The following is a 22,766-nucleotide window of genomic DNA, read 5'->3' on the forward strand; positions in this document are numbered from 1 at the left end:
AACAATTGAGTGCCTCAGCACCACAATTTGGGTTAAAATTTGCTTTGAACTCTGTTAGGTTCATCTACAGCTAATGGGACTGCTTGGGATCCCCTCTCATGCTCTAGCAGTCCAGCTGGAATTATCCGTTTTTCAGTAATGCCTGCACTTCTCTCATGTTTTATGTACCTGTAATAAGCTTTGATTGTTGCAAAGAAGCTGAAGCCAACAGGAAAGCTACCAGAGGTGGTGTCTGTCATGGGATAACCTATACAAATGTTTTATCAGCTTAAAACACAGAGTGAAAACCAAGTGCCATTGCCATCAATGGATTTGGCAATGATTTCAGTGGGACCAGGATTTCAAAATAAGTAATGGGCTTAGCAGCTCCCGGTCTTTCTGCCTGACATCACTGCTTAACACCACCGCTGAGCTAAGAACACATGAGGGCTGTAAGGGAGGCTTAGGAATGATGCCAGCACACAGGAAGAGAGCAGCAGTGGGATGCAGCGTCTGGCATACGCACTTGTCTGGAGAGAATGGCATGCACAGGATGGTGTGGATGAAGATGGTGGTGAGGATGATGAAGATGGTGAGGATGATGAGGTCTCATTTAAATCTTCTGGATTTATCCAGTAGGCACGACTGTCCCGATTACCTTTCTTACTAGTACTGCTGACGTCACACTGGAACACGTCCTCACAGCTGTCACTTTGCAGGCGCTCCTTCTGGAGAAGTTTGTCCACTCTCTGTATGATACACTCCAGACTTTTGTCCACATTCAACCAAACTTTCTCCTTAAAAGAAAACATTTTTTTCTCTGTTTAAAACCAATAGAGACGTGGGGCAACAAATCCCTTGGCAATATATTTCCTCCTGTGATTCTAGTGACAGTTCCACTGAGCTATTGTGGTTGCATGTGTGCACACACAAATTATGGATATATAAGTAACGTATATCAGGATGTCAACAATATGTAGTGACATGATTTGTGTGGTAAATTGCAGAGCTATTTTCTGTGTAAGTTTGCCAAACAATTTTAAGTTCCTCTTCCTACACTATTCTTCCAATTTCTAGCTGGCACTATCGTTTACTCCTGAAATTCATGACATAATAATTGTATACAATCACTCATCCTTTTTTTTCTCTGTAACTCAGTGAACAACAGATAAAATTACTGTATTATAGTAGTGTCTAAATATTGAACTAGCTTTATTTGAATCTCATTACTGTGACTTTGACTGTTAGTCAAAGTATGCCAAAATAATTACAACTAGCAAGGATCCATTTCCAAAATGAATTGAATCACTTTTAAAAATTGGTACTTCACAATATTACTAATGGCTTTAAATAATCTTGGCTATTTGTGAGATGTAGTTAACTTCTGTCTATTTAACACAATGACAGAATGTACACAGTTCAATTCTCATTTTGATTGGCAGTGTGGTAAGGAAAAACCATTTAATAAATACTTTGTGCCAACAGTTTTAAAATGCTGTTCATAATCAAAACAGTGATTGACTGCAAGTTCTAACTGGTTACAGGAGCAATTTTGTAAGAGAAAAGCTAAATTGCGTAGCTAGCACCCACAAAATTCACTTTATTTGGGAGAATGCAAAAGCCTGGTATAGCATGGTCAGTTTTTCACTTTAAAAGCTATTTACTTTCCCTTGGACCACACGTTAAAAGTGTTATGCACCTACTGTAACAATTTCCACCCTTTAGGAGACTCAAAAATATTTATTAAAGCCTGCTTGCTTTACCCATGCCAAGGAGTACCCTCCTGCAGGATAGAGACATCTTTGCTAGCTGACCAGTACCTCCTACAAACTCATCCTATGCATATCTGGTGAGCAGCCACAGAGTTCATTAAAAAAGAAAGTAAAAAGAACAAAGGATTCAACACTCCACTATGCGAACATACCCATTCTTCTTCATGCCAGTCCACCTGCAGAGAAGATCGGCTGTTTCTTCCTGTCCATCTGGCCACAAGTGTATCTTGATCATTCCTCAGCATCACTTGTTCCCCTTCTCCAGAGGTTGGAGATGCTTTTGAAGCTATATAGTCTGGCCTTGCAGCATTCAGTCCATGTATGGAATTTGCCAACAGCTTGCAGTCACAGACTGTGACAAGTTGCCGGGTCTAAAAAACAATAAAAGCCAACATTTTGAAAACTTTTCAGAATTGCATATACAATCTACACTGTATATTTTTAAGAAAGAAAAAAAAAATAGTATTCTGTAAGAGAAACTATTGTTTTAAGGTGCCTTTTGAATACCTTTACAGAATGACCTTAAAAAAGAGTATAGGATCCTGAAACAGAAATGATACATTTCCAAAGTCTGTACTACTATATTAGATTTGCAATTGTTTAAAATATCACTAAGGAATGTGTGATTCATCTTTATTTGCACTTCAGCTTAGAACAAGGTGCAGACATATGTGCAGTGTTTGAGCACTGGAATGTCCAGGAAGCTTCCCAGGGAAGTGGTCACAGCACCAAGCCTGAAAGAGTTCAAGAAGTGTTTGGACAACGCTCTTGGGCACATGGAGTGAGTCTGGGAGTGCAGGACCAGGACGATCCTGATTAGTCCCTTCCAACTCACTATATTCCATATTAAATGATTTTTATACCCCACACAACAGTTGCCACACCAGAAGGATCAGGCCTCATCCCAATCCTCCTGTCCAAAATCATAACAAGGCTTAAGAGGAGGGCTGAAGGTATAACCCACTAATCAATGCAATTTGTTCCCTGCCTTATTTAGCTGTGTTGTATTAAAGGATTTCTGTAAGCCATACGAAGATGAAAACTACGTGGCCTTGTGTCTACTAAAAAAAACAAACAAGACATTAATATGTTATATATACACATAATCCAGTTGTAGAAAATGCCACAGATCACTTGTACACTGTACTAATTTGGAATGAATATTATAATAAATAATACATTTACATGAGGTCCCGTTATACGAAGTTGTGTGCACCTCTCTTCCACTGGGAGAACTTACAGCAAGCTGATTGGCCACTACTGGTGTTTAGAACCTTCAGATCTCCTTCAAGGACAGAAGAGGTCAGTAAAACTGTATTTGGGTTTTTTCTCCCTGTAAGATTGTGTTCAGCTGTGGGTCCAGTCTGTTTTTCGTTAGCACACATCAAGAAATCACTGGTTTACATCACTATAATTCAAGCAAAGGCTTCGTCACCATTGTTCCTTATTTCACCAGTGGAAAAATACAGAATTGTTTCAATAACTTTCACACAGTTGCTGCTGCTTGATAGATGACTCAGAACATTAAAAAAATCCCAGGTGGTTATGGAGAAAAGGATATAAAAGAAAGTGAAGAATGCACATTATTGCAATGTGATGAATGAATAGAGGGAACCAGAGGACATTGCTCTCTACTGCACTTTCAAAAGGAGGTGAAGCAAGAATGTCAAAAGTAGGAGACAATGTAAATAAAACCAGAACTTTTAGAGGCTTATATATATATTTTTTTTTTTATTATTTTTTTTTTTTTAGGTCTATGCATGTTACAACACACTACTGAAAAAGGTAAAACAGACGTTTCAAGAAAGCCTGCTAAAGGTACAGAAAGAACAAACAATACACTGGGCTTCGGCAGGGAAATGAATTATTCTCCTACCTTATCTGCTAGGATGGCAAGTGTTCTTTCAAGGCCATTAGCTGATCTATCCTTGGCAGCTCTTGAGAGCCTCTCTGCATAGTAACTGACTTGCGTTTTCAGCGTGTTGATTTGTGCAATAATTTCCTTTGCTCTCACGATGTCCTGTGGGATGTATATTATAGACTGGGAACTTGTTGAAGTGCTGAAAAAGAAAGACTGATTTTAGGGGGGGAAATTGATCTAGAGGTACACACATTACAGTGGCATGCTGGGGAATTAATGGCAGACAACAAAAATTTACCTAAACTAGTGATCAACAGTGAAAGTTCAGTGGGCAATTGCACAGCAGGAACATGATCCTAGAGGTTTCTCTGCCTTTGCTAAAAGCATTCAGATGCAGATTTACTAATCTCTAATACTCTGTGGGCAGAGTTTCTACACCAGAGGGACAGTTTTGCTGAGGAGAATGTGGGTGACAGATTTTGCCATCAGATACAGAACCACTGTTTGCAGAGACATCTTGCTCCATTCTCCCTTTCCTTAAGGCACAGATACTTCACTGAGGCCTTGTTTACAAACATGTTTTATCACGTACTACCAACATCATGAAAAGAAAATTTGTGTTCCTTCTAGCACAGAAATGCCACCCAGATCCATAATGCAAACAGTGTGGTATTAACAAAAAAGTCCTTCTGCTAGCATACAATTTCCTCTATTGCAGACCAGAATGAAGTTACACCAGCAAAAGCTATTTTATGATACGTGAAAAATCAACATGCATCTTCAGACTAATCCAAGGACACTGTTCTTCGTGTAGTTAGCACACACTTAATATACTAAACTAGGGACAAACATATCTTTATATGAGGATAATGCAGCTACACTAAGACTGCTTATTTGACAGCGGAGAACTGTTTGTGCCCTTTTAAGTTTAGATATCTACAGACGTGCTTATCCAATCCAAGACAGATGATCTACAACTGCTGGAGAAAGAACAGCACTAGCAAAGGATAATTCCATCCCACCTGGAAAGAGACATTCACAAAAGCTGCCTTATAACTTAGAAAATTACTCAAAGCTGAAGCTGTGCTCTTAGTTAATTATTTGGAACCAACTGACCACTACTCCCTTTGTCAAGCAAAATGCTGGGTTATTCCTTCCCAGTAGGAAAGGTACCCGAAGACCAGGCCTTTACATCATCTCCAGCTGTGCCAAGTGTGATGCCTATTCACGACATGGCATCAAGCATGAGGGGACACCAATTGTGTATTATCCTAATTTTATTTTTTTTTTCAGTCATGAATGGCTTCAGCATAGCAACAGCACAGAAGAACTTACTGTTTGCACCAATCTCAGCACTGTTAAATGGAGACAGCCATGCTGAGAGGTTGCACGGAGAGGAGTTTCTTTTTCAGGCATGGTTACCCCAGATCACAACCTCCAAGGAGTGTGAATTCCTCTGCTACCCTTAGAGCAACGCTGTTAATTCTGCAGTGCATCTGTGACGTAGGACATGAGGGTTGCATGGGGCACACTTCAAAATCAGGCCACAATTCCAATTCTTGTCCCTTAACAGATATTAAGGCAAGGGAGAAGCCTAATGCCAGCGTCTGCCTGAGTTCCATTACAAAAGAAAAATGAGGGATTTGTTTTCAAAGGATGTAACTCAAAAGTGATTCTTGAAAGAGTTTCCTTGTTTGTGCTCTGGTCACCTACCCCAGTGGGGCAGAGAACAACCACTCCCCAGTACTGCTGTGCCAGACAGCAAATTAATCTCAGCTTTTAGGGCTTTCCCTGTACTTGACTTGTGCCTTCCAGTGACCAGTGATCTTAGTGACAATTCCTCTGAGCAATTTCTTGCCACGACAGTGTGGTTAACATGCATAAAGACATAGTTGGCAGAAAAGGCCATGCAGCATACTGAGACTGGATTTAGAATTATTCTATTTTTAATCATAAACGTTTGGTAGGATGACTGGGGGGAAAAATTAGGGTGTAAAGTTCACATATACTTACTTTCCAACCTGCAAATGCTTTTTCAAATGAACAGCTCTCACTGTATTATACCAGCAAACTGTAACACAGACTTAAACGCTCAGTGAATTTGGGGTTCAACCTTAATAAGAGTAATTTAGAGCAGAACTGCTGCATTTTTGAACCATCCAGTAATGTCTGCTTTTGACAGCACTGAACACCACAAAATGAGGAAAAATATTATGTGAAAATATTTAAATAAAGACATGGATTACAAAAATATACACCATGCCAAATCTGTCACTATTAAGGTTTTTTAAATACATAAAATTATCTTAATTGTCTCCCATCACTGGCAGGAAAGTTTCTCATTCCAGGTAATTTTCATTGTAAATAACAAAGGAAAATAAATAAAATCCTTGTGTTCTGATTTTCAGTTTTTCAACTTCTTATGATCAGAGAGAGCCAGGAAGCTAGCTGTTCATTGCAAACAAACATTGCAGATGAAATGAAATTCATTCACACACCATGTTCTACAAAGCAGCTACAATTACTTAGAGCACAATTAGGGATGCCATGATGCATGACATTAAGAAGCCCTGCACACTTTAAAACACACCAGATCTTTGCCAAACAAAAGGAAAATAAAACAACCCAGAGAACAGAAACCCTCTATATAACTCTCAGAAACAGAAAACTCACCAACACTCCTCATAACTGCTACAAAAACAAAAAACCAAAATAAAATTAGCAGATTGTTAGCAAATACCAAAAGCAGAAACAAAACAAAGTATGATTGGGGAAATAACTTATTTGAGTCACTTTTTTAAAAAGGTGGGTACATAAACTTGTAAAGCAAAAAACCCACAGATTGCCAGATGACTATGAGCTGATCTGGGGAAATGCTGTGAATGCACCAAGCACAGTTATGCCAATGAAAGAAGGAACTGAATGTAACAATGAAACTGAGGAGATGGATCTCAGTTCTACTATACTGGGTTTTTTGATAACATAGATGTACTTAAAATGAAAGCTGCTCATCAAATGTTGAACCTGCAGTTTTCATGGACCCAGAAGGAACAGTTCTGAAAAGCTTAGAGGAAAAGTACTGCATAGAAATTAAACTCTCCAATCAACTTAATTATTGGGTGAGGGGGAAAAGAACAAATCCACATGGGAAATTAGCTATTGCAGGAGTAAGAACCACTTCAGTGGCTCGGCTGACAGAAGGAGGTTATTTCAAAAAGAATAGTGGTATCAAAAGAACAGAAAGGGTGAGCCTGACATACCAGTGTTCCCAAGTTTACAGTTTCGTCTAGTCCTATCCTAGTGCACTCTGTCAGCCAGGATAATTACACTAGGTATTTTTGCACCTGTCTTTTTCTCAGTACATATCTGACTGACATTCATGAGATGCTGCTATTCATTTCTCTATTGCCAAAACTAATTCTGCAGTTGATTCCCACATCATTCCCTCCTCCTATCAGCTCCAAATCCTACTAATCCTTTGTTCAGAAGGGCATTATCAAGGTCTCCTTTTCCCTGACTACAACAACTCGTTGTCCTGCTGCTCTTGTGCCTTAAATGCTCCATACAGTAGCAGAAGCAATGCAGATCCTGCAGCACTCTCCCTTCTCTGGGAGCTGGAGTGGGTGCTATGTCAGCAAATGTGATCTTCCCAGCTTCTGCACCTTCCTCTAGTTCATATATCCACACTTCTACAGAGGTCACTTGGCAGTCCCTGCAGACAGGACCATGGGGGTCAAGTATCCCGCCGGTAAGGCAGGGACAAAATTCAGAAGCCCAACCTGTGCATAAACCTTTAGGCAATGCAGGAAGGCCTCCAGCAACAGTTTCAGAACTAAACCCATTTTGTCAACAAGGAATTTACCAATGGGGCACAGCACGCTCCTACTAAAGAGAGCTCAGCAACAGGACCTTGAAGCTATGAGAGGGGTGAAAGTCTCCTGAAAATAATGGATTGAAGCATGATGTAGTGCAGCTGAGGAGATTCAGGAGACAAATGTTCTGACCCACAGTGAGGCAGAACCCAAACTCAACACATAAAAAAAATAGCTAAATTAAATGAATCAACAAGTATTCAGAAAAATTAAAGTTTTCATAAAAAGACTCTTAGAAAGAAGCTGTCAGTAAACAAATAAATACAGTAACATAAGGAGGAAACTGTTTTCCCTCTCCTTCTTTGGAAAAAAAAATCCACAGAAAAATCTTCAATACAAAACATTGTATAGTAGCACTATTGAATGAAATAAAACCAGAATGGAATGGTTTTCCAAATAACTGAGCATGGACCGAGAGGAAAAGGCACAACAACAGCTGACACAATAATATTTCTACTTACTGTTTCTTTGCCTCTTCAAATTTATGCAGCTTTTTCCGCAGGCCACCTGATTTAAAGCCTTGACAATGAGCTGCTGGTGCTCCTATGGTGACTATGTCGTAGTTCTGATCTGGGATGGACAAAAAGGACTTACAAATGAAGACTTGTCATCTTTAACACAAACAATTGCGTAAGTTCAAAAACTTTTCTGAAAGTAATTCCTGGAAAACTTTGCCATAGTTTGAAGGACAAGGAAAACTGAGTTTTGTTCTAGAGGCCCTGGAAATACATCAAACACTTTTCAGGTGAAAGACCAATATACGAATGCAGGTCCTCTGTTTCCTAATCTAGAAGATTGACAGTGAAAAACAAGTCTTGAACACTGGTCTGTATACAAAGCTTGCAATTACTGGAATCCCTCACATGGACACGTGCGACAAGTGTGTGTCCATGATCACAGGAGATTACTGTTAAAAGAAGGGAAAACCCAGGTTATTTATGATGAAACAAGCTTGATGTGAAAAAATGTGATTTTGCACAACCATGCATGTTGATTCTGGAGTAAAAAGCACACAGGTTTAACAAGAAACAACAGTCAGAACCTTTTTTACTCTACTGCAATTCAAAGTGCCTGGAAGGGACACAGCAAGTTAACCCAACCCTAGCAAAAAGGCTAACTTGTGCCACCTAGAGTTCAGTTAATTCCAGAACTTAGTTTTGCCACCTATAGAACAGCAATAATTATACTTACATCTCTTCTTTTGCAAAGAGACTTGGAGTCTGAGAATACAAGGTGCTACAAAAATGCCAAGTAGCACTACTACAGTAGTTTGTAGAAACTTGGCTGTAATACGGTTGAGGATGGAAATAAAAAAAAAGTGGAGAGAAAAATAACAGGATAAGTGAAGAAAGAGAAACTAATACCTGATCCTCCATCATCCTGGACTCTCATCCTCTGTATATGCAGATTTGTAGGAACAAATTCCAATTTTTTATCAGCTTTCAAGCTACTGGCCTTAAATGAAGGACCTGAGTAAGACAAAAGTAAGCATAAAACCCTTCTCCTTGTGCCTGTGCTAAAACATTCAAGAAACTTCGTTCATCATTTGCTATGTGCTGAAAGTAAAGTAGAGAAAATTAAAAAGAAAAAACCAAACAAAATCTTTCTGTTACTATTCACATTTGTCCTCTGCTTCCAGAGTAAGATAAGAGAATGAATAGAACAGACAAATATTCCCAGGTAATAAGCAAACTCACAATAAATATTAATAAAGAAATATAATAGCATTGTTTACTCATCATAAAACATTCTGGGTTCCCAGTTTCTGAGGAGCACTAACAATCCTGGTAGAGAAGAATCACTTTTTTATATTAAAAAAAAAAAATCACCTTTATACTGGTGCAGGTCAGTTAGATTTTCCTGGTAAGTTAAAATAATTGTTTGGTACTGTGTAACTATTTGTCGACGAAGGCTTTCCCAACAAGGAGACAGTTCTCCCAATTCTTCTAGTTCACAAACCCTGGGAAAACAGAAGAAAATGGAGTGGGAGGGAGGGAAAGAGAAGTGTTTATGTCCATTGTCCACTTGACCAAGAATGAGTTTCACATAGTATCAATGGAGCACTATCCTCAGCTGAGACACTCTCAATTTACCGTGTCTGAGCTACTCACCAGACTGGAAAAGCTTCCCACACATCCCAAAGCACATCTCAGAGCATAGGTTAAGCACTACTCTGAGGTAAATTGCTTCCTCACAGGCAGAATACACTCTACTCCCCCCAGCAGCCTCAGATGTTGGTCATAAGCAGAGTTTCCCACCTTTCTGCAGGAGCTCTCAAACTATATAAGGATTGGTAAATGATGGGAACTGTCATCATGTCAGGTGATTTGGGACAATGAGGACCTTTTAAGGACACTTTACTGAACTGTGGTGGCTCTTAAACTAACTAAGAACTGTGACAGAGGTTAAGAGGGATATTAGCACCTATCTAATGTTAGGTACAAGTAGTATATTCACTGGTAAGGTATGCAAGTTTGCAAGGCCAGGGAAAGCCTAAAAAGTGTAAGCATAAAGGGTTTGGAGAGACTGAAGATGAGCCAATAAAACCTTCATCTGAGATCCAGGGTTTTGGGCACCCAGGGTAGAATAAAGGAGGACTGGACATCCCCAGATATGAACAGGAAAACCCCTGGCTTTTCCCTTGTACCCTGACTGCCAAGTTTCCGGTCACACACGGCAATCTTGAGTTACATATTGCTCCCCAGCAGTGCTGCTGAGAAAATACTCAGTGTATTTCATGTCACGTTTGTATTACTGTCTTCTTGGATTAGCGTATCATTTGGAATAAAAGAAGAAGGGGAAAAAGTAAACAAGTCAACACCAGACACAATTCAACAGCATGTTACCCCAGAAAAGGCAGAACAATCATCTGTCAAAAGCATTCAGCAGTTCTTTTTGCAGTTCTCTCAATATCCCTAATTCCATAGTTTTAACCAATTGTCTGTGTATAATTTAAGACAGCATTTCACAGAGCAATTCCCACTCCACAGTACTTAGGATATTACCAAAAAGAACTAAATTTCCAAGAAAAGCATCAGATTGATTTGCCAACAGGCAATGGCGTAAAGTATATTTATCAGTGACCTAGATAAAGACACTTCCAGTTTCATCTTAAAACCTGCTTTCTGCATAAGATGCTATTACAATTACCTCATCAAACTCCCTGCTCAAAACCAGCTATGCATCTGTTCCCTGGTCTTCCTGAAGAAAATGCACAGCTTAACTCTTCAAGTTTGTTTGTCCCATAGAGCCAAGACAGCAAGGAAGATGTATGCCATAAATAATGAGGCAGTCAAAATATCACACCCCACAGTGAGATGTTTCTTTTCAAACGGCTCTGGCCCAGAAGAGTTTTATCTAAGAGACAGAAGGATGTCCAAGGACATTTTAAAGGACACCAGGATGTGAAGACAGAAACAGCTGTGCTTGTGTAGCTGTCATTCCTCTGGGCTGCAGCACTGAGAATGGAGAACAGGGCACTTGGTCAAATCTGAGTGACTATGAATACAAAGTGTGATTGTGCACATTATTGAGGGTCACCTCAACTGAACAGAGACAAGGGAGTCTTTCTCAGTAATTACACAAAGGCCTATTTACCTTTGAGCCACACCACCCAGAGTACGTATACAAGGTCATATTAACAATCACCTGCACTGTTATTAACCTGTACCTGTTTACAACAGGCATCCACCGATCTCTGCATGATTTTAGCAAGAGCCTCTGAACAGTCACATTTCATGGCCAAGGCCTCAAACTTCACTGTCTACAGCGTTAAAGAAAGACACATCTTTTTGCACATTCACCCTAAATTCTCCTTATCTTCAAGTCCTTAACCTGCATCCATCATACATGCCACCTTATGGATAAGCTTGCCAACTCTTTATTATTATGGCTGTACCTCATAATGAATAGGTGCTTTTAAACCTACTGTGAGAAAAGCTGTAGAGAAACCAAGATACAAAATAAAAAAACAACCCATGACTAAATGTGCAATAGCATACCCCTAACCTGCTACATCAAGGTTCTAGTAGGACAGCTGAACAAAATACAGCATTCAATTTCTAGAATCTAAGTGCACATCACTAAAAACACAACATCAGAAAAAAGAATCAATGTGAAGTTCAGCAACTGAATTAGTTTTCCCATGCATTACAAAAAGTCTCTGCCATCTTCCTGTGAGAGTTTATAATTTCCACAAAATATGAAAATACCTACAACGAATGGATTTAGCCATGATTTTATTTCACAATATCCCAAAGGAACTAAAATGTCCTATTATACAGTAATGAGAGCACTAGTTAGTTTTAATTAAGGTCAGACTTAGTTAAGGTCTGTAGGATGGGATTCAAACACAGTCAAAATAAAAGCCCAGTACTCAAAATCACAGCTAAAATTCTTTAACATTCCAATCTTGGCCTTTATAAGGAATACATGAACCATTAGATTTGCAAATCACAGCCTAAAAACATAGGGAAGAAACACCAAAGGATTATGTTGCCTGGAAGAGAATTAACTGCTTCAAATAGAAGCAAATTCAGAATAAACCTACAAAATGCTCAACAGATTTCCTTCTCCCTCCCACCTCCTAAAATGAGGCAATGTCATTACTGTACTACAGTGTTTCATTTTACTTGCCTTTATTCTGTTTTGTTTTCCATTCAAAACTACTCTCCTGACTCTCAAAAACATTTCTTATCTCACTGAGTAGTCAGTACATTAACACAGATATATTTATGTCTTTGTAACTTAATAACAATTACATCACTGCTATATTACCGCACGTGTAAACCATCCCAGAACTCACCTTGCTGCATCTTCTTCTAGAAGGAGCTTCACAAATTGTCTAGGGATGTGCAGTGACAGGATGCTCTCTGCCATCTGCTCCAGGATTCTCAAGTGGTTTCCATCAGTGGTTGGGAAACGATACATTCGGCAAATGGCACCACCAAACACTAAAGAATTAAAATCATATTATTTAAGCCTAGGGTTTGACTTAAAAGTGTACAAAGTGTACTTTCTTGAAGTAAATGGCTTCAGTTCACTAACATGCTGAAACACCTGCTGTAAAGACCTGGTTTAACTAGGCATCAGTCTACCTTTTGAAAGCATGGTTGTTCTCCCATGACCATTCTTCAACTGTTTGCAGGAAAACCTCCACTAAAAATGACTTATTACACTGCTAAGGAAATTAAATGAAATACATATTCACCTTTTAAAATGCCTTTTTTTTTCTTTTTTTTTTTTCTTTTTTTTTTCTTTTTTTTTTTTTTGGTCTACATACTGTGCATTCTCCTCTCATGCAATCATTTGCTAGAAAACTAACCTTTCTGCAAGATTCTTTGTTTAAAGCAACTTGCTTTTCTCTCTCCTTCTCCTCACCCTGTAACAATTGCTTAGGAACAGGCTATGAAATTGTATGGAAAATGTTACATTACAGTCAACTTAATGGCAAAAGTCTGCTTCTGCTGTTTTTACAATACAGAATAGTTCATATGATAAAATGATTTATTCTGGTATGACCCTCAAAGGACTGCTCAATCAGCAGCCTGTTCCTATTCAAATGAAACATCTGCTGAAATGCCCTGGGGCCACAGGCACACAGGGAGAGATTAGCTTTTACTGATACCTAAATCTTACTTGTTACAGCCCTTACCAGATTTCAGTAGTGCATCCTTCCGCAATGAAGCATATTTGGATCTGATTCCTAAGGATTCTGTTAAACTTTCATCAACTGGCAACACAGTCTGAACAAAAACAAAAACAAGAGAAACCAGAAATAGTAAAAAACGAAACCTCAGTGCCCAAGCAATATGCAGTGATGACCTAACAGAGAGACTTCAAAAAAATATTCAACTCCACACATGCTTTAAATAAATATTTCAAATATTTTTACTGTGGACAAAAAATATTGCAGGCTAGAATAATAAATCCTAAGCATTCCTATTTACTTCTACTGCACAGTTCAAAAGGCCACAAAAATTTTCATCCAGCCTTTCAACTACTTATGCTAGCACAGCTGCAGAGTCCTTACAGAAGATACTGCATCAATAGGCATGAATAGATCTGGAGGATAAAAAGGGGTTCTAATGCACACTGTGAATATAATACACATATAGGAGTTCAATGATCACCAAGATACTCAAACCACAAGATTTGCAGAATTAAATATATGTCTCGGCTGATAAAGTGTTTCAAAAATCTGCTCTCTAACAATTATTTGGGGATCAGGAAAAAAAAAAATCCAGTAGTCCAGTAACCTCTTCAGTTTTACTATAATTCTGGGAATTCCCTAGCATCCTCATTACAGTTTTGCTCAATGGTACCTTCCAGTTCACAATGTGAAATGAAATACCAAATGTCTCTGAAACTGGTTATCCATGCACTAAATGCACCAATGAACAGTACCACAAGCTTCTTCCAATGAAGAACATGAGTACTTGATGCTAAAGCTTAATCATTTCAAATTAAAATTTTCTCCCAAGACTTTTAACTCCTGTGGGTGCTCCCACACATGAGCACCAAGAACTCTGCAAAACTCAAAATGGCTTCATCACCTTACAGTATTTTGAAAATGTAAAGCACTACTAAATATCAAGACAGACAGGAAAGTTGATGGGACATGTCAACCTGGCTTATTTCAATGCTGGCAATAAATCTGCATTCTTCTGAATTTGGTACAATGCTCATACTCACCCTTCCATTAATTGTATCAGGTGACCTTGTGACTGGAGGCCTTTGGTCAGATTTTTCCTCCATCTGCCATCCAATAACTGTGATGTTACCAACACGGTCACTTTCAGCCGACCTGCAACAAATACTCTGCGTTGAGATTTTTTTGGAGGAGGACCTGTTCATCAACAAGGAAACACTTATAAAAGGCTATTAATCTTCAAATTTAAAGAACATTTTAAATAGGAAGCTTTTCAAATTATTTCATTTGAAATAATTTTAAAATGCGTTATTTCAATAGAAGAACACTCCCCTTATTCCATAAGGATGGAATTGAAGGCAGCTTAGGTAGTGCTCTAAGCTCAGCTTATACATTTGAGGGTAACGTGACAATGAGAAGAAATGCGTGTATTCACACATTTTGATAATCAGAATATACTTGATTTCAAAACAAGAGAGTTTAATGAACTCCATTTTCAACTCAGGCATGAAATAAGAGGTTTTCGTCACATCTTAAGCATGTTTTGAAGAATTAACACTTAAAAGAAGGAAAATATTACAAACCTTAGTGTTATGTGCAACCTGTGGTACTTCTCCTGAAGAAGATCCTTTACAGTGAACGTCCCAGAACCCAACAAATACATCTGAAAGAAGGTGAGTTCCAGAATTGTATTTACCTTTACAGTGAGCAAAGGTTTTGACTACAGCATTGAAGTGCAAAATACAATTATTATGCATAAAAGTCCAAGAGCAAAACCATAACTAAACATGCCATATATAACTAATTAAAATATCTTAAAACTCAATATATTTGATAACTTATAAAAGTTTTTTCTTCTACTGGAGAACAGTATGCATTTTTGTTTCTCTACGATATATGTGGAGGCACCTCAGTATATTTGAGCTTAGGCCAAGCAATACAGGAACATTGAAAGCAATCACTGAACAGGGCTCAGGCTGCATCCTTGACCCAAATTTGCCTTCTCCTGAAGAACTTACTTCCTCTGGAGGTATTCATTTTTGCCTAGAGCTTCCCCATGAAGCACTCAACAGAGAAGGACAGCTCTGCTGCCCCTGAAGAAGCCATGGAAGAGCAGACACACTGGGCCTGAAACAGTATTCTGGACAACAGAATAAATGGCCTGTATTGCCCACAGATCCAAGTAGCAATACGGGAGCACTGACACTTAAAGTTTTTTCAGTTAAGAAACAAACTTTACTCCTAAACAAAATTTAATGTATCAGGGCAGGGTGATTCCCCGAATTTAGGTGCTCTGTTCGAAAGGACAGTTTCATTATGGCATTTTGGCACAGGCTAGAAGCCTTGGTGAGGGATGTTGGATCCTATTCATTATCTAGTTCCCTTAAGATGTCCACAATGTAAAAGCACAAGTGACAGGACCTTTTTAGTTTGAATCCATGGTTTCCAAACTTGCTGCAGACAAGACTCATTTGAGAAAACTGGTGATGCTTCTCACTCTGCCATGGCAATCTCATCTGTTCCTCCTTTCCCCACCCATTTTGTTTTCTGCATGATCAGTGCTGCTATCCCTTGGTTTTCTTCCCCAGGTGTTACTAATTTTATCTCTTTGCCTCTCATTTTCCTTGCTCCACACTGACTAGGCAGGCAACAGAATAAAGAAAACTTACTGTTCCCTGAGATCTATCTTTGACGTCATACACGGAGAGTTTGATTTGTGTCATTTGATTGATAAGAGAGTCTTGGAAAAAGGCAATGCTGCTTAGAAAGATAGGATTGCTTGTTCCCTGTAATCATAAACAAAAAGCTAAAAGTTAATGTAAGGTGATATTTGTTAGGGAAGAAGTGATTCCTGTGTTTAGCTCAAATTTTAAATCTAATCTAGAAGTACCTCAGCACTTACCTCAATAATTTCTGTCTGTGCATGCTTCGTCCAGAATGCCTGGGGAGGTGTAGTTACACTCACTGCTACGAAACTATTTGGTTTTCGATCTAGCGATGGGGTTAGCAGCTCACTGCAAGCTTTAGGTATGCAACAGATAAACAAATTTAGATTCAGGATCTTTTTCATATTGCTACACATTTTTATAAAACCACATTATATACCCTGAGAAATCAAATCACAAAGAGCTTAATATTGATTCTATCATTACACTATAAAAACAGGTATCACTCACCTTTGTGCATGCAAACATTAAACATGCAATTAGCTCAGGCTGGCACCAAGCTCTAGAGCTGCAATTTAAACTTGTTCTCTTCTAATACATGCCCATCCACTCCCTGGTAAGCTCATTCTAACAGCCCACATGCATAGGCTTTCCCCTGGGAATCTCATGAGCGCGGCTGCATTTGATTCGAAGTCACGCTCCATTAAGCCCATTATCAAATGTCATTTGCCCAGGGAGAACCAAAAGAAGTGCCTGGACATTGATCAAGCAGCGCTTCTGAGGAAAACCAGCTTGTAAGTGTAAGATGACAGCAATTTATTTCCTCTAAAATGTTACTGTGAGTTTAACTCCTGGGGAAGGACTATGAAGAGTAGGAAACAGTTTCCAAAAATTTCAATGACTTACTCCACACAATTACATTAAACTTCAGAGCCAAATTCTATCTAGCTAGATACAGATAACTACAGTATGGTCCAACTCTGCTACAGCTACGCGCAGGAAGTAAATTCTGAAATTTAGCTACACAACTTTGTAATTCTAGATATTTTTAGATAAAAAATAATTTAGATTAAAAAATAATTGAACTACCTTATTCAACTCTGAGAATGCTTAAGATTATTATTCGAAACACAATTGCACACAGCTGAGAATTTTTTCTAATTTTTCATCAGCACATTGTTAAGAGCATAACCTTCCAAATACTAGTCCACCATCAAGCCAAGAAAACCTCCTGCAGTTGAAAATGTGGACTGAATTTTCATGAAGAAAACATTTTTCACTTATTCTTCAAGCGAGGTGAGTCAATGCACAAGCTTCTTGTCCAAATTCAACTATCTCAGAATTCAGGTCACTTCTGCATCTTGTATTATCACTTGACAGCAAAGACCCCAGGGAAGAAGTTACGTGTAATTCGCAATTCTTAGAAAACATTCTGCCCTAAAATGGTGTTTCCAGCAAATCTTCAGTTTACTTGAAGACCTGAACTGCTCATTTACTGAGAGTGAAGGCAGTTTCACTGTGTCTTCATGTAAACAAAGTAAACATTTAATGATAATAATCATCATCATCATACTGTACAAGTAGCACAAAAACTGTACCACATCTCCATAAAAATCAGAGCAAAGTTGCAAACCTTACTACATGAAATGCACTTCAACATTTACAAAACCCCACATATAAATTATTAAATATATTCAACAGCATGCATTATCAAAACTAGCATAAAAATCACTAAGCCTACCTAAACTGAACTCTAAAATCGGCTCATCTGGATCCTGAATGTTTCCTGTAAATCAGAAAAATTAACACAAGATTAGCCATTTCACATCACTGCCATGTGAATTCTTTCCTGAAGTTGCAATCACATAGAGAAAAAAATTACATTTTATACTAAAAATATTTTTCATTAATTCAGTGAGCCATGACTGTTATCATAAATTGACTGTTACATTTATCTGGTAATCCTTGGTATCTAATAATAATTTGAAAACCTGGGATGATCTCAGTTTATAAAACATATTAAAATATGTAAATCTCTATAAGATTATATGCAATATGGGAATATTAAATGCTTAATCTCAATAGAAAACAACAGGATTAAAGCCTGAGCCACTATTAACACCGAATTATTAAATCTGTGGTAGCTAATAGGACAAAATTTAAATGTACCTGTCTCTCTCACTAATGAAAGAAAGCCTATGAGAGTTAGAATCCTAATTTAATAACCAGGAAAAGATAAAGGAGACAAGCCTCAACTCCCTGAACTCTCTTGAAAATTTTATACAATGTCAAATAAGGGGGTTGCCAAGACTCTTCCTAGACTGTGACATTATTTTCTCCCCCATTGCTTTTTTTTGAGTGATAAACATAACTACACAAAATCTAACCTAATTTTTAATCCCTCTCTGATTTCAAGGCTTTGTCTATTTTAAAAGTAGCAAATTCAAGATTTTTAGAATTTTTTAGCATAATTCCTTTATCTCATAACCTCCAGATTATCAGACAGATCTAAATCTTCGAGCAATTACAGGAAAATAAATCAACATTAGTACAAGACAGATTCTGAAAGGAGCGGCAACAGAGCACCAGCTATCAGGAAGGTACAAACCTGTAAGAGAAAGGCCAACCATGTCCGAGGTGACATCGATGGTGGAGGCCCTCTGCACAGTGCGGGATTTGGCACCATGGCGGGGGCTGTGTTCTCTTGCTGTCATTTTCTCATGAAGAGCCCTTCTTTTCTTGCTGCTTGGCTTTACTGATGTTTGTCTCACAGAGTAGCAGAGTGCAGCAGGTTGTCTCCAACTGCTATTCCTCTAACATTACCATGCTAAGCAATAGAGAAAGCAAAAACATACACCAAAATTTTAGGCCACTATAACTGGTCTTTTCAACAGCAGCAAACCTACTGCCATAAAATCATCTCAGGTCACTAATATAAAATGCTCAAGCCAGATCCATTGCACAGTAACTCCATTTGCATGAACTGTATATCTATAGTATTTCACAGCAAATTGTTGAAAACTGGACCTCATGCAAGAAAGCTTTCCTGCCAGAGAATGGGGCTTGAGAGAGACACATTAACAGACCAGCTGCTCTTCTCCTTTGTCTAAGTTATTAAACCATCCTTAATGAAGTTTCCTGGTTTCTAATCCCTAGGGAGCACAAGTAAATTTGTCAGATGGGGCCTCTGTCTGCAGAGGAAGCACTAGGGAAAAGGACAAAGGGACAACAGGTTGGTGAAGCACAGAAAAAAAGGGCAGGAAATGTTGTCAGTGTCAGCACACTGTGTTGTTCTAGGCTCTACTGCCATGAGCAAGGGATAATGAAAACTATAAATAAAGCCTACTGGGCCAGAGAGAGGTTGAAATTCTGGGATGGTGGTGGAAAGAAAAAGCAAAAAGGGATGCCTGCTGATGTGGCAGATGGCAGCGTCTGTGCTTTTCCTCCACCCTACACTTTTTTGGACTACAGACATCCATGACAGTTCTTCTCCTCACAATGCCTATGAAGTGAAAAATTACAGTAGGAAAAAAAGCCTACAGAAGAACTGGTTTTAAAAGTGAATGTTCCTTTAATCAACCATGCTAGCACTGCACTTATGGAACTTCTCTATTTGTTTCACACTCTTGTGACAAACGCCATTAATTTAGCAAGTGAGGGGTAAAATCTGATAAATCTGAAAAGTACTAATAGAGTAACTAACACCTTCCCAGCAGCCTCTTGTTCATTCTACAAAACATTTGAACCACACTGCAAAATGGGAGAATATTTATTTTCCTTTTAGGTAGATGGACCTAACAATGAGCAGGATATATTCTAATTAAATAAAACACCTAGCTTATATTTTGTTCTAAAATGCTACTTTAAATGTGTCAAGACCTCCAAAGGAACATTCAACCTCCTTAAGTCTCTGAATTTAATTAGTCAGCATCTCCCTCTGGAGGATTTCAAAAGAATCTTCCTCTCTCCACAGGGTACTCAAGCTTCTTCTTAACTATCACTGCTTCACTGGACATCAAAAATTCAAATGCAAGTTAAGCATGTAAAAGAACTGAACTGAACACAACCCTGGCCATCTACATCAGCTTAGGAATTAGATTTTAAATGAGCAGCTCTTTCTAGGTAGGAAGGAATTTGGGCTGTGTCTACAAGATAGGCCAGTCAGTTGCCACTCAGAACTAAGACTTTGATTCAAGTCAGGTTTATATAATATGTCATAAGTCAACTCCAAATAGGAAAAAAAAAATAATTCTTGAATGGAAGAAGCAGAAATTGAGATCTCTGAACATCCCATCCCCAAAGCTCTGAAACTCAGTGAAGCATACAAAACAACATTCTATAGATATAGATACAATTTGTGACAGCTGAAAATTAAAACAGGCAGTTTTCCAATTCATATTGAATAGTTGAGGTTGGATAAATTCTGGAGTTTATCTAACCCAACCCCATTGCTCAAAAGAAGCTCCTCAGGACTGTGTCCAGTTGGTTTTGGACAGGAATGTACCTCTCTAGCCAACCTGGTTGTTCCAAGGTTTGATCACATGAGTTAAAAAGCTTTGTTGTATTTATTAATGTTTGAGTGGTTAGTGAATAACCAACCTTTCTCAAATAGTACTGAATGTCCTAGTATTTATTCAAATAAAACTTCCATCAAAATCCTTTGACAGTTTCCAAGGCTTTTCATTCTTCTATTTTTCCCCTTTTTTCAGCAATAGGCTTTCCTTGGTTTGTCCTTTATTATAATGCGATGTTTAACAGTCTGTAAGTCTATTAAACCTAACTGCCTGATGAAAAGACCTACAAAAGGTACTTGTAGAGATTTAGACAGGATGCCATAGTCCCTTCCTCCAAAATCTACAAGTAACATATTAGAGAATAACTAACATGTTCCCCAAGGTACAGGTCAGACAGCAGGTAGGTTCAAGAGCCCGGCTGCTTTTCAGCTAAAATCTCTGCAATTCCTGACATCCTTAAAAAGGGTCAATCTTTGATGAGTTAAAAGAGGGCCAGGTATCTAATTGTTTTGAAGCTATTTCTATTTAAATATTACTGAGTGTAGTAATTTTCCAAGGCTTTCTAAGACCTCAACTATTCATTTAAATTGCAATATTAATTTATCATCTAATGATACATCTTTACATTACTTACAAGGATCATACTTACAGAGGGCTCTTTTCCTCATGTGGGGAGGGATTTTGCGTATCATAATACCAGTTAAATCCACATCTAAAAAAATTAACAAAATAATCAACATAAAAGCACAGTCTTTTTATACTCAATAAATCACAACCAGTGGGCAGGTACCATTCTCAGATTAACTGTAAATTTAACTTCTGATTATCAGTGCTCACAACAAAGTTTACTGAAAATAGAAAAACTGTATGATCTTCTACTGGACCTCACGCAGCGTTAGTCATGGCAATACCCAGTCAGAGTGGGAGCACAAAGAAATAAGCTTATGATGAAAAGGACTGACTTCAGGTCAGCATTTGGTGAGTGGGTAGAACAGCTGTAAGAAACATACACTAGCATTTGGTTTACCAAAAGGCTTGGTGCTATTAGGAAAAGGGAATGTGTATGTTATGTTGAGTATAAGACAGTGTTTGTTACGATGCTTGCATTTCTACAGCTAAACTTTCAAAAACCGTTGTTGTTTGGAAGAGTTATAACTGCTACTGTCATGAGAAAAGATCCTGTGTCAGAACACAGAAGTTCAAAAGATCAGGATGTAGGTCTCTTGCCCCATTGGGTAAAAATGCTGTGTGAGGGAGGCTTCTACAAACAGCTGGCAAGGAGGATATAGCAAAAGCAAAAGATTTTTAAGTGTACTACAGGTTAAATGAAGGTCTATATTTGATATATTTACATTTACATTAAAAGGCTATGTTTTTTAAGACCTCCCATTTGTCCCACATTACAGTAAAAGAAATTGGGAATTCCAGTCTCAGTTTCTTGATTTAATTACCAGCCCTACCAATTACCCAAGACTGCTTAAGAATTTAACATGAGCTCTTACCACTTACAGAAAGATTTTATCTCACCTAAAGAACAGAGGAGGCAGGTCTCAACTCACCACTCAGGTTCTCTGTATAGTCAGTGGTGAGACACAGGCACTTCCAGAGAACAAGTCACTATTTTCCAAGGTAGGTGGGATGAGTCATCCCATGGAGATACCTCTCTCTAATTAAAAAAATTACTAAGATAACTCGCTCAGTCCTAATGCTGCAGCTGGGCAAACTGGATTCCTCCTACAGTTGTGCTAGCTTGGTCAGGGGTGAGTTCCTTTTACTCAATGCATAGCCAAAGAACAGGCGCTCTGATCCCTCTGCTGAATGACAATTGTTTCAACAATTACAACCTTATGATCATGGTTTTGATAAAAAACAACGAAGGTAGCATTTTTACCAAATTAAAGGTAGTATTAAGAGATCACCTAATTTCCTTAGGTGATACCTATCCTTAAATGGATAGTTTCCAAAGACTGGTACCACTCAAGCAGACAGCAATGCCAAAGGCTGATGTAGTTCACGTTGAGGCAACCTCTCCTGAAGATGGCATGATTTATCTACATACAGGCTTTGGCTTTGCCCTTTACTAAGACGGAAAACAGAATGTTGGCAAGCTGTGCAGTTTTGCACTTCATGAAGCTTTGCTGCAAGCCCAGTTTTCAACAGAAACATGAGATGTTGTTGACCTCCAGTAGTGGTAAAGGCCACATCCACAGTTCACAAAAGGCTTCTGAACAAGCCCTCCCTTCTGCTATATGAATATTTATTTGGCATTCTATTAGCACAAAAGTGTATGACCTGAAGAAAACGTCTTCATCTGATGCTACTTCTGCCCTGCTACCCTCAGTCCTGTCAGTTGTGGAAAGCAAACGCCACCCTGCTCAGCTACATGACCTTGTGTCTTCTGGGACTGAAACTTTGGGACGTTTGATCTCACTCTGCTTGCAAGAAGATCTCA

General features: G+C 38.5%; 1 protein-coding gene across 12 annotated transcripts in view; it reads right to left on the bottom strand.

The window, feature by feature from the left end:
• The window catches only part of INPP4A (inositol polyphosphate-4-phosphatase type I A), a 113,491-nt gene that overhangs the window by 26,199 nt on the left and 64,526 nt on the right, over positions 1–22,766 (bottom strand). For 7 of the 12 annotated variants that reach the window (XM_066176558.1, XM_066176556.1, XM_066176550.1 and 4 more), the window contains 16 exons: positions 20,964–21,026; positions 18,409–18,627; positions 17,542–17,586; positions 16,037–16,155; positions 15,804–15,920; positions 14,718–14,797; positions 14,178–14,289; positions 13,138–13,228; positions 12,289–12,436; positions 9,314–9,444; positions 8,849–8,953; positions 7,946–8,054; positions 6,286–6,303; positions 3,628–3,811; positions 1,904–2,122; positions 506–776 (listed from right to left, as the gene is read on the bottom strand). In XM_066176558.1, coding sequence (XP_066032655.1) covers positions 506–776; positions 1,904–2,122; positions 3,628–3,811; positions 6,286–6,303; positions 7,946–8,054; positions 8,849–8,953; positions 9,314–9,444; positions 12,289–12,436; positions 13,138–13,228; positions 14,178–14,289; positions 14,718–14,797; positions 15,804–15,920; positions 16,037–16,155; positions 17,542–17,586; positions 18,409–18,514 — 1,855 coding nt within the window. In that variant the 5' untranslated portion in view covers positions 18,515–18,627; positions 20,964–21,026. The remainder of the gene's footprint in view (positions 1–505; positions 777–1,903; positions 2,123–3,627; positions 3,812–6,285; positions 6,304–7,945; positions 8,055–8,848; positions 8,954–9,313; positions 9,445–12,288; positions 12,437–13,137; positions 13,229–14,177; positions 14,290–14,717; positions 14,798–15,803; positions 15,921–16,036; positions 16,156–17,541; positions 17,587–18,408; positions 18,628–20,963; positions 21,027–22,766) is intronic. The other 5 variants (XM_066176561.1, XM_066176560.1, XM_066176559.1 and 2 more) reach the window with 3 other exon arrangements.

This window comes from Chamaea fasciata, unplaced genomic scaffold (assembly GCF_029207755.1).
Source record: "Chamaea fasciata isolate MVZ Bird 193981 ecotype frontalis unplaced genomic scaffold, bChaFas1.0.hap1 SCAF_2, whole genome shotgun sequence".
Lineage (NCBI taxonomy): Eukaryota > Metazoa > Chordata > Aves > Passeriformes > Sylviidae > Chamaea > Chamaea fasciata.